Source organism: Sebastes fasciatus, chromosome 9 (assembly GCF_043250625.1).
Source record: "Sebastes fasciatus isolate fSebFas1 chromosome 9, fSebFas1.pri, whole genome shotgun sequence".
Classification (NCBI taxonomy): Eukaryota; Metazoa; Chordata; class Actinopteri; order Perciformes; family Sebastidae; genus Sebastes; species Sebastes fasciatus.
The window spans coordinates 23,942,240-23,958,726 of NC_133803.1; the positions used below are offsets into that span (position 1 = coordinate 23,942,240).

General features: G+C 37.0%; 1 protein-coding gene across 1 annotated transcript; it reads right to left on the reverse strand.

Annotated features, from left to right (window-relative positions):
- Window positions 1-7,964: 7,964 nt before the first annotated feature.
- On the reverse strand, window positions 7,965-13,250 carry ccnj (cyclin J). Its single transcript, XM_074646837.1, has 6 exons — window positions 13,046-13,250; window positions 12,751-12,844; window positions 10,627-10,837; window positions 10,236-10,535; window positions 9,190-9,349; window positions 7,965-8,916 (listed from the first exon to the last, which is right to left on the reverse strand). The coding sequence occupies exons 2-6, from the start codon at window positions 12,817-12,819 to the stop codon at window positions 8,574-8,576; spliced, it is 1,083 nt and encodes a 360-aa protein (XP_074502938.1). The 5' UTR covers window positions 12,820-12,844; window positions 13,046-13,250; the 3' UTR covers window positions 7,965-8,573.
- Window positions 13,251-16,487: the final 3,237 nt, after the last annotated feature.

Here is a 16,487-nt window from a genome sequence, read left to right on the forward strand (position 1 = left end):
AACAATAATACTACTAACTGTGTGCGTGTGTTCGTGAGTGTATGCTCATATATATGTATATAGGTATGCTCATTATACACTGTTTTTTTACTGTATTATACCAATAATGTAGATTCAAGATTCAAGATGTTTATTGTCACGCCGATTATAAAAGTATAATCGTGTGAAATGCTTTTTTCTGGGAAGCTCCATTAAAAATATTACATATAAGTTATATTACAATTATAAAAAAGGAAATACTTTGTACACGGGCATATTACAAACATATACAGTATATACAGTATAAGATATATGATTGAGGTACTTTTTGTGTGAGAAGGTGTCGTATGAATTATCTATGTAAAAGTCTGATGGCCTGGGGGAAAAAACTGTTTCTCAGTCTGCTGGTGAGAGTCCCGGGGTCCTGTATCTTCTACCAGAGGGCAGGAGTGAGAACAGGCTGTTGTAGGGATGTGTGATGTCCTTAATGACCCTCAGAGACTTCCTGAGGCACCGCTGGGTACACAGCTCCTGCAGGCTGGGCAGCTCGCACCCGGTGATGTGTTGGGCCATGTACAGCTTTATTCTGCACTTTAGTCTATTTAAAAAAAAACTCTCTACCTCAATTCTCATCCCACATTATAGTCCAATATTTGACATTTCTTAATCCCCTGGTCTCTACTGTATATCTCCTATATTTTATTATTCAGCACTATATCACTTTTTGCACTACATTCACATTTGTAATAGTCCTGTATCACAGTTGTTACCCTGCACTATATTCAGTTTTAACAGCTTTCTTCATGTCCTTGTATTTCTATATCTGGTATATTTTTTTGTACTTTGTACTTTGTACTACTAACTTTTTTACTGCCTTTTTACTAACATGTTTTGCACTATGGAACTGTGATGCTGGAAACTTGAATTTCCCTCGGGATCAATAAAGTTACTATCTATCTATCTATCTATCTATCTATCTATCTATCTATCTATCTATCTATCTATCTATCTATCTATCTATCTATCTATCTATCTATCTATATATATATATGCAACCAAGATATCATTTAACTGCTAACTGAATTTGCTTCTAACATCCTATCAAATAATTTTTAGCTTGAAATTTAATGTGTTCATGCATTTCCACTATATGTGTTATTTGCTGATTTTACTTGCAATTAGTTTGCAAATGAACTCTGAGCTGACCGTGGTCCTGAAAAGCTTCCTTGTCAGATTCAAACAGAGAATTTACCAATAGCCCTGCGTTAAGAATGGCAAATAATCATATTTTGGCAAAAAAAACACAACCAGCATTCAGCAAAGGTTAATTACACTTAGTGTTTCAGATAGCTATTGTTTAGGTGGTATTAGGTGGGATTAACCAGCAGGGTAAATATGCAAGCAATTCAGTGGACAACAGTTGTATTGCCTGCAATACAATGGGTGACCTTTCTCAGTCTGTCCTCATAATATTTCATGGTCTTTTATATTGGAAGATTTTTATGTCATTGCCTTTTATTTCTTTCTCATCAGCATCTCGAAGGAGGAGTCCTATTTTCTGCAATAAATGTGCTGATTGAATATTATAAGTACAACGTGACCTGTATTATTTGAAGGTGTATTTCTTCTCTTCCAGCAATGTGATTTAGAAATAAATGTAATAACTGCCAGCGTGTTCTTGAAGCGTAACCAGGTTTTTGTTGAATTCACAGGTTGAGAACACTTGAAAACTGCAATTTTACTGCATATCCAAAGTTATATCCTTGATATTAATGAAAACGCAAACAATCTGAGGCTGTCATATGCAGCAGGAGAAAACACAGCATGCATGGGATCAACCCCATATTCTACAGTGGACGAACAGTAAAAGAGAACCTTAAAGAAGTGAGCCTGACCTCTTCTTTCAGGTTCCCTGTTGAGATGACAGAGTTGCATCTGATATCTTCTACATCGCGTTACGAAAGCATCACATCAGCGTAGAGCGGCTGCAAAGAATTAGAAATGATTTTATCACATAATGAGCATCCTGTCTGTTTTCAGAGTTTTGGTTATGAAACATTGTTATGCAATGTCTAAAATAAGCACAGTGCACTGCAGTTTGGAGTGCTATGTGTATGTTCACATTTACATTACAGTAAATCCTCTTCATCTCCTCAGGGCTATGCAAAGTGTAGAATCTAAATAGGTGACAATGCACTGTCGTATTAATAAACTACAATATGCTTTTCTAAAATTAGAAACAGATGTGATTAACCTGTTTTTCATTTTGTAAAAACACAGTAGGCTAATTTAAAGGGAGATTCGTTAGGAGGTGGTTGTGTCACATATGCTTGATATTTTTTTCACCCATTTTCTGACGCTTAAAGATAACAACTGTATAGTAATATACAAATGTTCAATATAGACTGCAGTATTAAAGGGGACATATTAAAAACCCACTTTTTCAGTGCCTGTGCACATACAGTACATTTGGGTATCTGGAGTGCTGTGAAATCAGACAACCCAGTACATTTCTTTTGGGGCTGTCTAGATCAGAAAACCTGTGATTCTACGAGCCATTCAGGTTTGGCTCCCCTTCCTATGTCACATGTAGGCTCATTAGTATGCAGTAGGCTCATTCGAGATGAGCCAGGCCTGGGCAGAATCAATCACCGGCAACCGGTGCACAATGCATGCCGGTTAGATTTGTGTCCGACTTGATCCCGCCTTGCTCTGACGTCATGCACACGTGGTCACGAGATCGAGGCGGCCGAAGTTTTTAGAGCCGGGCTGCTGGAAACTGTCTGACTTGACTGCAGACGCCTGATCTCGTTTACTAGGCTCAGTTCATCTCGAACAAGCCTATTATATCACCCACAGGTTGAGAACTACCTTTGCAAAGATGCACCATCATTTTATTGCAAGCCAATCAGAGCAGACTGGGCTTTTTCAGGAAAGAGTCAGGTGCTAAAACGGAGCATTTCACACAGAGGGTGAATACAGGTATATTCAGACAGACAGTATGAGAAAAATAACGTGTTTTTTGAACATTAAAGCATGTGAGTAAAAACCCAAAATACAAGTATGAACCTGAAAATGAGAATGACATGTCCCCTTTAAAGTAGCAGCTTGACCTGAACATAGCTGGGCTTATTATCACCTACTCTGCTTTCATCATAGATCATAATGTTCGTTCAGTACTGCAGATTATTGCAGAAAATGAGCAAAGCGGCCCAATATCAGGTGCAACTGACGGCTTGCAGCACAAGCTACATCACATTTATATTGAGCACATTTATTTCAGAGCTGGCAATGATGAGGCTGAGCCGTGTTTCACCCACTGATGTCAGTGAATCGGGCTGCAGAATCTGGAAAAGGCTTGAAAAACATGTTTAAAAATAAACATAGCTTCAGTAACAAAATATGTGGAAATGAAACGTGATATTTGCGTTTTATTCTGATCAAATAACTTTGGATTGAAGTTTTTTAGCTGAAGCACATTTTCAACAAGAAGACAGACAGTGAAGTGGAAAAAAAAGTGAAAACAGACGAAATATTACTGGGAGCTGAGCATAAAACATACCGACATCTGTCAGATGAAATCTGCAAAAGTTTCTATCTCCTCAGACACAAGCAGCATGTTGCTATTGTGTAACAAATCAGGCCTCTTCATCTCCTTTTGAACACACTGCTGAGATCTCAATGACATATTCATGCTGGCTGCCTTCTGATCAGAGTAAAGGCAAATAGATCATCCAATCTGAAGAGAAAAAAAGAGGTTCTTGTCATAATGCAATGATAGAAAATGCATTTTCGAAAACTTTGAATGCAATATATCATCTAGATGTATGTAATGGGCTTATTCATCCTCCTTCAGAAGGTGGACAATGTGGTTTTTATGAGGCGCTTTGTGTGTAATGAGCTCATGAATCTGGAGGAGGATGCATCAGCCGGCGAAGAGAAAAAAATTATGACTGAAGTTTTTTTTTCTGATTTGATCCGTGTTTAATCCTCGAGTGGTTGTCACTCCCAGACTGAGCTTCCCCATTACATCAAAATCACACAGTATTGTTTAGTAAAGCACTGAATAATACCTCCTCATGTGTTAGAGGACATACCATAGCTTATTATTACAATATGAACAATCTTTAAATGCTGGTGATTATAGAAGAGCTTCAACACCATAACCATATACATAAAGTATACTACAGTCTAGGCAGACATTTTTCAGTGACCTCAGAGTAAATAAATAAATAAATGAATAAATAAATTAAAAAATTAAAAATTAAAAAATTAAAAAATAATAATAATAATAATAATTAAAAAAATGAATAAACATAGACATTGTGAAATAAATAACCATTTGGATAAATTGTGTAAAATATATAATTGAAACCACAATTTGTAAAATAATTATATTCATTTATTTTTTTGAAAAAAAAATAATAATAAATTATTCAGACCAAACAGTATAGCTAACACCATTTCGGATAGTCTAGCATGAGTGGTATAGGAGAAGTAATGATTCTTGTTTTAGTGTGAATACATTTCTTTTAGTTAGAGTGATGTAAATCTTCTTGTCATAGTCATAATTTAAATCATCTTTAGTGAAAGTGCAAGTGAAAGTATACCTAAAAGTATACTTTTATAAACTAAAAAGTGGGCTAATTTAGTCCCAAGAAGTATTCAAGTAGTACACTTACAGTACTAGGACATGGATATTAGTATACTTATTATGCAAAGTATACTTAGGATTATACTTAAACTACTTACGTTTACTTCATAAAATAAACATGAATTATACTTCTTTTTTGTAAGGGAAATTATTCCAAGGTTACAGTTATGCTGAATTTAGAGGGGAAGTTACTGCTGTCATCAAGAGACAATTAATGAACAAAACACAAGCTTGTCTCAGTGTGACCAATTATATTACCAACATTTCTTAAAAAAAAAGAAACTTTTATGGATGGACTGGGTGTTTAATTGCTAGTGACAGGTTTACTGAACATTCATGCTCTGAGGCTGATCAGTGAACTCAAGTTCTTTCCAAGGTCGCCCTAATTTATCAAAAGGATTATATCGCTCTGTTTATTACATTCATAAATGAACATTCTGAATACGGACGATGCAATTTGCCAAATCGTGTGAGAGCTTTTAGTATTCATGGAGTAACAGATGGATAAGTGGGCGGTCGGGTTTTTTTTTTTCAGATTTTAGCAACCACATAAAAGTATGTGAAAGTCATTTAACTTATTTCATTTACTGCTTTTCTCCTGAATTTTGTCTGGGAATTAAAAAAATTATCATAAATTATTGAGATTTCATGCTTATGTAGTCTCATTGAGAAGTGACTCAACCCACGCTGCCTGTTGGGATGACTTTAATTCCTCCATCCTTGTTCATTGTGGTTTTCCTGCATCACATACAAGTGAAGTCACAAGACAAAAACGCTGAACCAATATGTGTTTTGAAAGGTGTGTCAGCTGCTCTGCTTGCTGGCTTGTACCCGGACACAGGAGGATACAGTGAGCTTCCTGGATGACTTCATACATCTTGATCCACCTACTAGTTTGGCCACTGAACAGCAATGTTTGGCTGAGAAAGACTTCGGTCGTCACCGCACAGGTTCATCAATCTGCTTCCTCCTCCACAGGAAGCTCTGCAGCGTACAACCCCACAGCGGAAATGCTATTTCAGTAGCTCCACCACATGGTGACATGTAGGAATCAGGAGTGCATTAGAGGTTTATATCCTGACCACATCGTTGTATAGCAGGAAATGACTTTAATCAGAATCAATCAAGACCCCTTTGGGTTTCTTTAAAAGTATAACCATGAATGCAACCTCAGAGTTGAATAAACAAAATGTTGGAGTGGAGGAGAAACAAATTGATTCGGATGTTATATAACCAGGGTAGTGGGGGCATGTGGTTCACCTCAGAGGTACACAGCGGTAATATACTAGAATATAGTGCCTGAACTGGACCAAAAAAAGTGCCAACACCCTAATTCAGCAGCATTTCATGACATGATCATTGCATGCGTCTTGGATATATTTATATTTATAAGCATATCTTGGTAATATATCCCACTTATATCCCATTTCCACAGTTTGTCGATAAATGTATTTGGTTAATAAAAACACTTTTTATGTAGCTATTTATACAAATAAAATTGTACACAAGTATATTGCATATTTGCTACAATAAAACCAAGTGAAAATATGATATCTGTATGCCTAGAGATAACATTGGACAATGAGAAGGAATAGCAAAAGCAAGTCCATAATGTGTGGGCAAGACTGCATTTATTTAGCTCCAATGATGAGGTAATAGGTCACCTTGAAGTACAGTGAGTTAAATCAACATAAACTGAGCAAACACAGTTGTTTTCAGGTGGTGCGTACCTAGACTCAAGCGGTGGCTGTATGCAATAAGTGGTAAGAATCAGAAGTGCTGGCGCTACTTCAGGAATATTTGGCTTATTCATTTTCCAAGTACAGAGCCTAGAAAACAAGTGTGAACTGTGAGAATGTATCCGTGCACGACAGCTGACCTTTCGTATATCAGAGGCTCATTTTGGGGATTATAAAGAGGCTAAGTCCTTTACACATTAGCAGCCAAGACAAGTGTTGAAACACACACACTGCAGGTATGATTTCATGATGCTATTATAGTCCAGAATATGAGGTGAAAACTTCAGTAAAGCTTTTTTTCTTCAGAGAGAGAGACAGCCCTCATGCAGGAATATAATAGAGCTGTGAAGCATCAACAGAAGTGTGGCACATGCTGCCCTCTGCAGACTGTGGGTCGCCATGACACCAGATATAAACTGTTGATGGCAGTAAATGCTGTTTCTTCCTTTCAGTTGTCATTTATGATGCTTTGCTTTAGCTGTTTTTGGGCATTTTGTGAGTTTATTAAATCACCAACAGTGGAAAGATAACAGGAAATTAAGAGGAAGAGAATGTGATGGGGAATGACAGACATGCACCGGGAACGCTGCAGTTCATGGTCAGCCCTGGGAAAACCTTACTTACAGCTGGTCTGGATATTACGTGTTTATATTAACTGGCAGCTGTTGCTGCTGGTTCCAGACCTCATCAGTCTCTATCTCACCTGCTGAACAAGTACAATGTATTTTAAAACATCCAAAATGACAGGTGTACAAAAACACCCGCAGAAGTTGACAGGTATTTTTCCATTCTCCTGACAAGCACCTGGAACCTGCCTACTAGATATACAATCAGAGGTGACTTTATTAGGTACACCTGTACAATCTAACACAATAGCCTTGCCATAATATCCATCTCTGAGACCCTTTGGTCCACAAGCACCCAAAATCCAACCCCACTGTCATTGTTGAGGTCTCCTGATCACACAAAATCAAAAATCAGCTCGGACCAGGAAGAATATTTGGCTTTTTTTGGATAAAGGATGCTGCTCCAACAAAAACATCTTGGCATAATCTCATAATGGAGTGTATTCCCAGTGAATACATTTCATGTATGCTTCACTCCTCAGTGGACACTTTCTATAGAGTTTGGGACCCTCACTTAGCATATATTGTACCTATGCTGTCATCCTCCATATTACAGGGGTTTCTCTGTACCTTCTTTACTGCAAATCAGTTTTCCTGTAACCTTGCGATTAGTTTATATTGATATATTTAACGTGACCTCTCTATGTTAGGATGGTGAGGGCTGGGGATGGATATAATGCCCATTGACTTTCTTTATTTCTCACTGTTAAAATGTTATATACTCATTTTATTTGTCATGTAATTTCTGAACTGTTTTGTTGTTTTTTTTTATGGAAAATGTAATAAATATATTCTTGAAAAAAAAGCTCTCATATTTCAGCTGCAGTGGATGTTTGAGACGCCTAAAATGAAGTTTGGTTACTGCAGCATGTCCAGTTTTCTCCCAGTTGATGTCCTCAATCACCCATGTCTAAGGATTTCAATAGAAAGGCAGCATTATAGAAATAAGCGGGACAGAAATCTCAGTTCAACTAACACAGATTTGTATTTTATTTAAAACTATCATCGTAGAAGTGCACAGCACTGACTGGAATTCTCTGTGTATAGAAGAAGAGCAACAATTATCTCTGCAAATAAGTTGTGACATCTAGAGGAGCATCTTTTTTCTTAGTTTTACAAATGACATCAAAAAAAAAGAAAGAAAGAAAGAAAGAAAAGTTCGAGGTACAGAACACCTAGACAAACTGTGTTCGCTAATCTCAACCACAAACTAACATGTCATTTTTTGTAACTGCCCTTATATCTTAAAGGCTATAGGCGTGAGGTATTTAAACATTCAATACTTCTGAGGTAATTTGGCTCAAATAAATACTTTTGGTCTGCAGCTAAATTCTACAGTGACACTAGTGGGTGCAAACTCTGCCTCTAGCCGCCTCACAACAACATTCATACCCGATATATCTCAAACAAAACAAAAGTAATCTTAATGCAGGCTCTCCACAGAAAATTACAGTACGCATATTGCACGTTGGTTCAAAGTGCTGTACCAATCTCATAAAGTCTCTCCAAATTAAAAACTTCTTCCTTCAGTGAGACACATCTCTCATCTCTTCCTCTCCACATCCTGAAACTCCATCATCTGTCGAAGCACGGAGCGGCGCAGGTGTAGTGCATGCTGACTTGGTAAGCCCTGTTGGGAATGCTGGACTTTGGATCCTGTGAGGCGGTGATGGCCTGGGCGTTGTTGGCGTTGGGAGGCTGCAGGCTGGCGGCGGAGTGGCTGAGGTAGGAGGCGGGCCTGAGGTTTGGAGCCAGGCCTGGCTGGGGAGCCTGCTGGGGGGGAAACTGCACGCTGGGCCTGTGCAGGTACTGGGCCACGGTGTTTGTCTGGCCTGAACCGTGGAACACCGTCTGCTGCTGCTGGCCGGGCTGCTGGCACTTCTGCTTGTTGGCCTCTTTGACATCACTGTCATGTGCCCTATAGGAAAATAGGAACAAAGAGTTGCACTGCCGGTTAGTGAAAAGATTCAGCGCTGTAAGGTGTGTTGAATGTGAAGCGTGAAATGTATACGCTACTGTCTGCTTGTACTGTCTATGAGATCCTATTGTCCGTGTGTAATGTGGCGCCATGCATTGTGCTGTCAGTATCCATGAATTCCTGCACGCTTGATCGTCCTTGGCGACTACAGTCATTTTTACTAGCTGTCAACGAGCATGTACGGCGTCATGCGAGCTATAGACGGATACACACATGAGTAGTTTCTCGGTACACGGGACCAGGCTGTCCCACGTGTAGCCCGTGAGGCGCTGCAGGCGGGGCGGCCATGTCGGGGACAGGTGGAGGATGAGGCGGGAGGTGGCCACGCATGCAGCAGATATCAGCGAGGGGGCGAAACACAGAAACACATGATCTGAGAGGAAGAAAGAAAACAGCATTATCCATCAACACATGCAGTGAAAAACTATAACACAGTAACTTCATAATAGGTCAAAATGTTATGGCCAATCTAACTTTTTGATGTATAAACTATTATGACAAACATTTTCATAAAACAGCATATAAAATATGCGTAATTTGTAGTCTGTCAAAGCTGCCGTCGCCACAGAAAGACAGCAAACTAGACAGCTAAAACAAAAGAGCCACATGAAGTGAAAGCTAGATAGTGAGATGGACACGGCTAGCCTTAAATAAAGCTACATTTACTTGTTGATATCTCCCTAGTTGTTGTTTAAGCCAACTTTAAGCCACACATTTAAATATATTAAATGTAGAGCTGAAATGATTAGTTGTCAACTATTAAATTAATCTGCAACTATTTTGATTATCGGTTTGAGCATTTTTTTTAAGAAAAAAAATTCAAACTTCTCTGATTCCAGCTTCTTAAATGTGAATATTTTCTGGTTTCTTTACTCCTCTATGACAGTAAACTGAATATCTTTGAGTTGTGGACAAAACAAGACATTTGAGGTCGTCATCTTGGGCTTCGGGAAACACTGATCATCATTTTTCACCATGTTATAGACCAAACAACCATTGATTGATCGAATAAAATAATCAACATTTGCATAAAATAATCAGCTTAAAAAGACGACATTATAACATTTGTTTCAGCATTTCATTTTTTTTTATTTAAATTGAGTTAAACTGAACTTTTCTCCAACTTTGGGACCTGACCCAACTGCTTCAAGCACCCTAGTTGTACGTCTTCTGATCCCACATTGAGGGCCATCTATAAGACTAAGAGGTCCATATACCTTAAGCATTTAGATGCAACCATGACATTAAATGCAACTTACCTTGCAAGGAAACCTCCAGGAAGTAATCAGCATACTTGGCCATGTATAGTTTGGTCTTGTCCATGCAGGTCATAGGCCAGCCATCATGCAGGTCTCCCTCTTGGACGGCAATAGATAGGTAGTACTCTATGAAATGGGCGGCTGTAGGGAGGTACAGGTTCCACTGGAAGGTTTCCAGCAGCAGCAGCTCCATGTGCAGTAAACCCTGCTTGGTCAGGACCAGGTTCATGGAGCTCATGCAGCCCAGGTTGTTCAGGGTCTCCAGCTTGGGCACCCGGTCCTCCCTTTCCTCAAATTTACCTGCAATGAGGAAGAAAAACCATCACACCACATGCAGAAACCAGAAACGGTCACATATGTGTGTTGAGTGTGAGGTCAGTTACAAACTTACTGGCCAAAAGAAGACATGAGAGTGAGACCATGTGGAGCTGCTGCACCGAGACGTCATAGCGGTCCATGAAGAGGTCCAGCAGGTAGACGGCCAGGTGTCGGGCAGCAGGACACAGCCTGAAGCGGTTGCTGACGATGGCGATGAGGTCGGCAAAGTATCGTCTCAAGTTGAGCTGAGGGGACTGGCCTTTGTAGGACGGTAACTTGAGCTCCTGTTAAGACAACATGTTGTGTTTGAGATCTCAGAACACACAGGACTTGATGGTCATGCACTAACTAACTAACTAGAGCAAGACTGATAAATTGGTCTGGGCCGTAACTGATCATAGATATGTTGATATCGGCACAATTTGGCTGGTAAGTAACAAGACACTGCAGTGTAGAAACACCAAAATGTGCTTGACATAATTCAGAAACAGTTTCTTCACTACATAGTTTTGTCCACCAGAGAGTAGGGCTGGGCGACATGGCCAAAACCTATCACGATATAGGTCATTTTATATCTCGTTAACTATATATATATATATATATATATATATATATATATATATATATATATATATATATATCATGATACAGCAGGTTTTCTGGTAATTCAATAAATAAATAGTCATGAAATATAGTTATAAATCATCTATATGAAATAATAATAAAAAGCCTATTTTTGTATACTCTGAATTTAATACTTGACAATTGAAAGTACTGAGCACTTTCTCATTTTAAGAACTTGATTGCAAAATGAACATAAGTTTTAAGTGAAATTAAATTGAAAAAATAAATAAATATAGGCTTAGCTAATATTGTGATAGAAACTATATAAAAATATCTATATAATAGATATTTTTATATTGTTTATATATATATATATATATTTGAACAGAAAAATCTATTTTGGGCATTCTTCAATTAAAAAAAAATAATAAATAATAATAATAATAATAATAAATAAAGAATAATGAAGGGATTCTTTTTGTTTATGTTAGGTATTTAATTTAGAACTAATCTACCAATTGATCACCACAGGCATAAAGACAAAAATAAATAAATAAATAAAAAATAAGGAAGGGATTGTCATAAAAAAAAAGATTTGTTTATATTATGCATTTAATTTAGAACTGATTTATATACCATTTATCACCAGATTATGTTATCAGTATTATTATTGGTATCTGTCAAAAAAACACACAAACATATATCCACTACAAAGAACACAGATTGGGGGGGCTGGCATAAAGACAATAACTTACTAACTAACTAACCAACTAAAAATAATAATGAATGTATTCTCATAAAAATTGTTTATGTTATGCATTTGATTTAGTAATGACTTATCTACCAATTTATCTTCAGATTATTTTATCAGTTTAATTGGTATCTGCCACAAAAACAAACACACACACAAACACATATCCACTACAAAAGGACACAGATTGGGGGGCATAAAGACAATTATTAATTAATTAAAATAAATAAAAAATAATAATGAAGAGATTCTCATAAAAAAAAGGTTTGTTTATATTATGCATTTAAATTTAGAACTGAACCAATTTATCATCAGATTTAAAATAACATACAACATACAGATATCCAATACAAATAACACAGATTTATGAGGAGGTGGCATAAATAAATAAAGGGATTCTCATAAAAAAAAGGTATGTAAGGCATTTAATTTAGAACAGACTTATCTGTCAATTTATCATCAGATTTAAAAAACAAAACAAAAAAACAGACAGCTATCATCTATAAAGAACAGATTCATGAGGGGGTGGCATAAATAAATAAAAAAATGAAGGGATCTCATAAAAAAAAGTGTGTTTATGTTATGCATTTAATTTAGAACTGACTTATCTACCAATTTATCATCAGATTTATATTTTTTTTAAAAGCATACATATATCCACTACAAATAACAGATTCATGAGGGGGTGGCATAAATTAATTAATTAATTAATAAATAAATAAATAAATAAATAAAGTAACATGAAACAAAGACAATATGTTATCCACAAAATGAAGGCATGACACAAGATTAAAAACAGGTAAGTTATTTCCATGGTTGGCTCCAGTGTGTGTGTTTTGTCAGCAATCACTGAACTGATTTAGTCACCACTCACTCACTCACTTTGTATCGTAGTGCCTGATAAATGTCTGCAGCGAGTTGTCCTTTCCACCATTGGTCCTCTAGCTCCATTTAAAACAGTGCTTTGGACAAACCTCTGCAAGGCAAAAACACATGAGAGGCAAGAAGATGATCATGCACATGGAAAAACTGCAGTAAGTGAACTCTCTGAGGTGTCATGCAACAGCTGCAGAACTGTTCAGTGGGAACCACGTTCAATCTCCTCTAGCTGGTTCGTATTTTTCTAAACTAGGACATACAAACTCTTGATGTTGACAGTTCAAAAGTGGAGACTCACCCGATGAGCACATGTAGTGAATATAACGGGGCAGTTTTACTGAAGTAAACTTCAATTCAAACTAGCCGGTACATGCTTGCTCAGACACTCATTGTTGTAGTCGGTGAGTTGGTGAGGTGGTAAGGTGAGGCGGCGCTCTGCTCAACACGAGTTCAGCAAACGCTACTGCTGCGTTCAAGTGCGCACCGGAAACACTAACTTCACGTTGAGAGCGGCATGAGCATCCAACGGAAGTGATGCTGGCAGTGAGAAAACCGAAAAGTGGTGGCCAAACAGATTAATATATTAAAAATGTTTCATCTTATTATGGTTTGCTCTTGTCACATTCAAATTACTATCTACATTTTAGTAGACTGTAATTTTTAACCAGAAATATTTATTATGTCAGAGGGGCTTTTTAGGGTGAGTAAAGTAAGTTTCCGATTTGTACATGAAAGCATCACTCAAGATGCAGCCAATCACAAGTAAGTATAGAAACAGTCAGCATCCAATCAGATAGATAGATAGATAGATAGATAGATACTGTAGATAGATAGATACTGTAGATAGATAGATAGATAGATAGATAGATAGATAGATAGATAGATAGATAGATAGATAGATAGATAGATAGATAGATAGATAGATAGATAGTAACTTTATTAATCCCGAGGGAAATTCAAGTTTCCAGCATCACAGTTCCATAGTGCAAAACATGTTAGTAAAAAGGCAGTAAAAAAGTTAGTAGTGCAAAGTACAAAGTACAAAAAAATATACCAGATATAAAAAAACAAGGACATGAAGAAAACTGTTAAAACTGAATATAGTGCAGGGTAACAACTGTGATACACGGCTATTAAAAAAAGTGAATATAGTGCAGAAGAGACTGTTAAAAATGAGTATAGAGCAGGGTAACTCCAATAGCTTAGTCTATGAAAGTGCACTGTGTGCATTATTATCTGTCCTGCAGACCGTCCTCCTTTGTCCCTGGCCAGATGCAGCCAATACCCAATAAAGTGGATAAGATTAGAATTTGTAATGATCCAGTTTTCCACAGCAAGATATGCTCAACATGTATATTTTATTGTAAAACAACATGATAAGGAGCAGATTATATATTGACTGAAAATCTGGCCAATAAGATTCCACATTATTTGTGAAAAACAGCAAAATTCATGCAATTCACTGGTAACATTTATTTGTGCACTGAAATTCTAGTATTTACTGTTGCACCAGCTTGTTAATGCAAAGTTTAGATGGAGTACAGGCCGGATTTACAGATGATCTTGCAATAAAGCTTTCAATAAATGTCTCTAGATTTTGTGAGAAATATGAACTCTGTGCCCTTGTCAATGGCACCACAAGGCAGAGCTCATGATGACCTGGCAATAACATCGACAGAAAAGTACTTAACATATATTATCTTTAATTTGATTAATAATATATTGTACAATATGATATTCATTTAATATTTTTTGCCTGTTTGTTTGGCTGTTTCTCCTTGCTTTTATTTATTTATTTTTTTCTTCCTTTTATTTTTATTTATGGTTTTCTTTCCCCTCACATAAATATAAATAATATATAATAAATATATATAATGTGTAATAATATATAAATATTGCCTTTGGATTTATTATTATGTTATTATGTTCTCTGGCTTATTCATTGATATTGTGTGATGAAACAATTCTGTATCTTGGAGAACAAACTCGTATATGTGTGGTCTAAGTGAGTCAATAAATAAAAAGTAAAATAAATATATATATATATATATGTATTCATGATTAATAATAGCAAATTCACCCAAAGCTAAATCACACTTAAAATGAAAGTGCCAATTATCAATTTTTTAAGGTAAATAAAGACACTCCAATGAATACCTGGATTGTTAGATGTTGATTAGCCTGGATGCAATTTTTTTTTTTTTACATCCAATCATAATAACTCATCTTGCATTGTTGCTACAACACTAGTTGACATAGTTTTGCTTGGTCTAAGTTTGCTAATATGGGCAGGGCATAGTGTTACATGAAGCATCTCATAGAAATTGTATGGTAAGTGAGCAGGACCTAGCAAATGTCACTCATCATCACTAATAAGGATGATAAAGCAAAAATAAGTAAGCTTACAAACAAAGCTATGTTTTGACAGGCTCCTTCAAATAAAAGTTTAAATAAAAAAAAATAAAAAATTCCAGGTACTGGCCCATTTTAGCTTAACCAGGCCAGCTAAATTGGGCCATGATTTTCAGCTAAAATGGGCCACATACACACACACACGTTTACACAGAAATTGAGGGTGCAAAACAGGTTTGTATGTCTAGATATGTATGCAAGCAAAATCTTAAACTTTTTCTAAATTATGCATTGCAGACAGTGTTTGAGGGAATGCAGGACAAGACCTATCAAGACCAGATATGTTACGACCTATAGAGTAAATGTTAATGCTTTTTGGTGCTTTGATTTTTGCTTTCCCCCCCCCCCTAAATACTTAGGATGGGTTCAATGCATAGGTACATTTGCATGTATGTACCTGTACAAATAACAAATAAATATTTAAGAGACCCATGCCAATTTATAAAAAATATAATTTGATCTCATGCAGTTTATTTGATGGTCTTATAAATAATTTACCAAAAAGCGGCCCATTTTACCTGACTCCACCCTATAGATATCCTATTCGTTTTGGACTAATATTTTACTACAGTACATGACATTCAGAGAAACCCCATCTGTCACCCTCCCTGTCTGCCTTGCTCTGTTGTGTTGCATTAGCCCCTAGGCAACCCGAGCATCCCTCAGCTCAGCTCATCATGATGCTGCTTTAGGCTAGATGCTGGTGGGAATGGCTCTGTTTTGTCCCTCTCTATCATGAAGTACAAAGTGCCAAAATTGTTTGGAAGGAGCTGTAAGCGAATCCACATGTCTTAAATGTTTGTAATATGGTGCAAAAAGGCAAAGAAAACACGTGTTGCATGACTGTTGCATGCATATGTGTCTGGGTACACTGCTGCGAGAGCATTGTTGACATTTAGCTAGTGTCACAAGAAGTGAAATCACGTCTTTTGGCATATTTACTATAACCAGTATGGCCGTGCATGTTAAGTCAAAGTGGGTCAGATTGCCCTGGCAGCACAGCACAGTTCAATTTGACCCAAATAGGTTAAAGCGACATCAGTGTTAAAATGACTTCCCTGCCTTTCAAGAGCAAATTAACTCATCTAATGCATTATCCCAGGATACCCCAACACCTCAATTTGGTGCAGAGGAAACCTGATTGTAATTATCATTAAAGATCTCAGCTGATGAAGATGTCCCTTATAGCTATGTGGAGTCGAGCAGCATGGGAGATTTTAGCTGGAGCTGGACGTCTACTGTGTTGAGCCGACAGTACTAGGAGAAAATTTGATTTATTAAATCATTAAGTAATTTCTTTTCAGGAAACTTATCATGTATGAGTGGAG

What these genes read in the sequence shown, in the direction of transcription:
- ccnj (XM_074646837.1), bottom strand. Translation starts at nt 12,819, where the DNA reads ATGGAGCTAGAGGACCAATGGTGGAAAGGACAACTCGCTGCAGACATT. An exon ending in ATCAGGCACTACGATACAAA is followed by an intron (nt 10,838 to 12,750) that starts GTGAGTGAGTGA and finishes TTGTCTTAACAG; the next exon opens with GAGCTCAAGTTACCGTCCTA. An exon ending in TGTACCGAGAAACTACTCAT is followed by an intron (nt 8,917 to 9,189) that starts GTGTGTATCCGT and finishes ATTTTCCTATAG; the next exon opens with GGCACATGACAGTGATGTCA.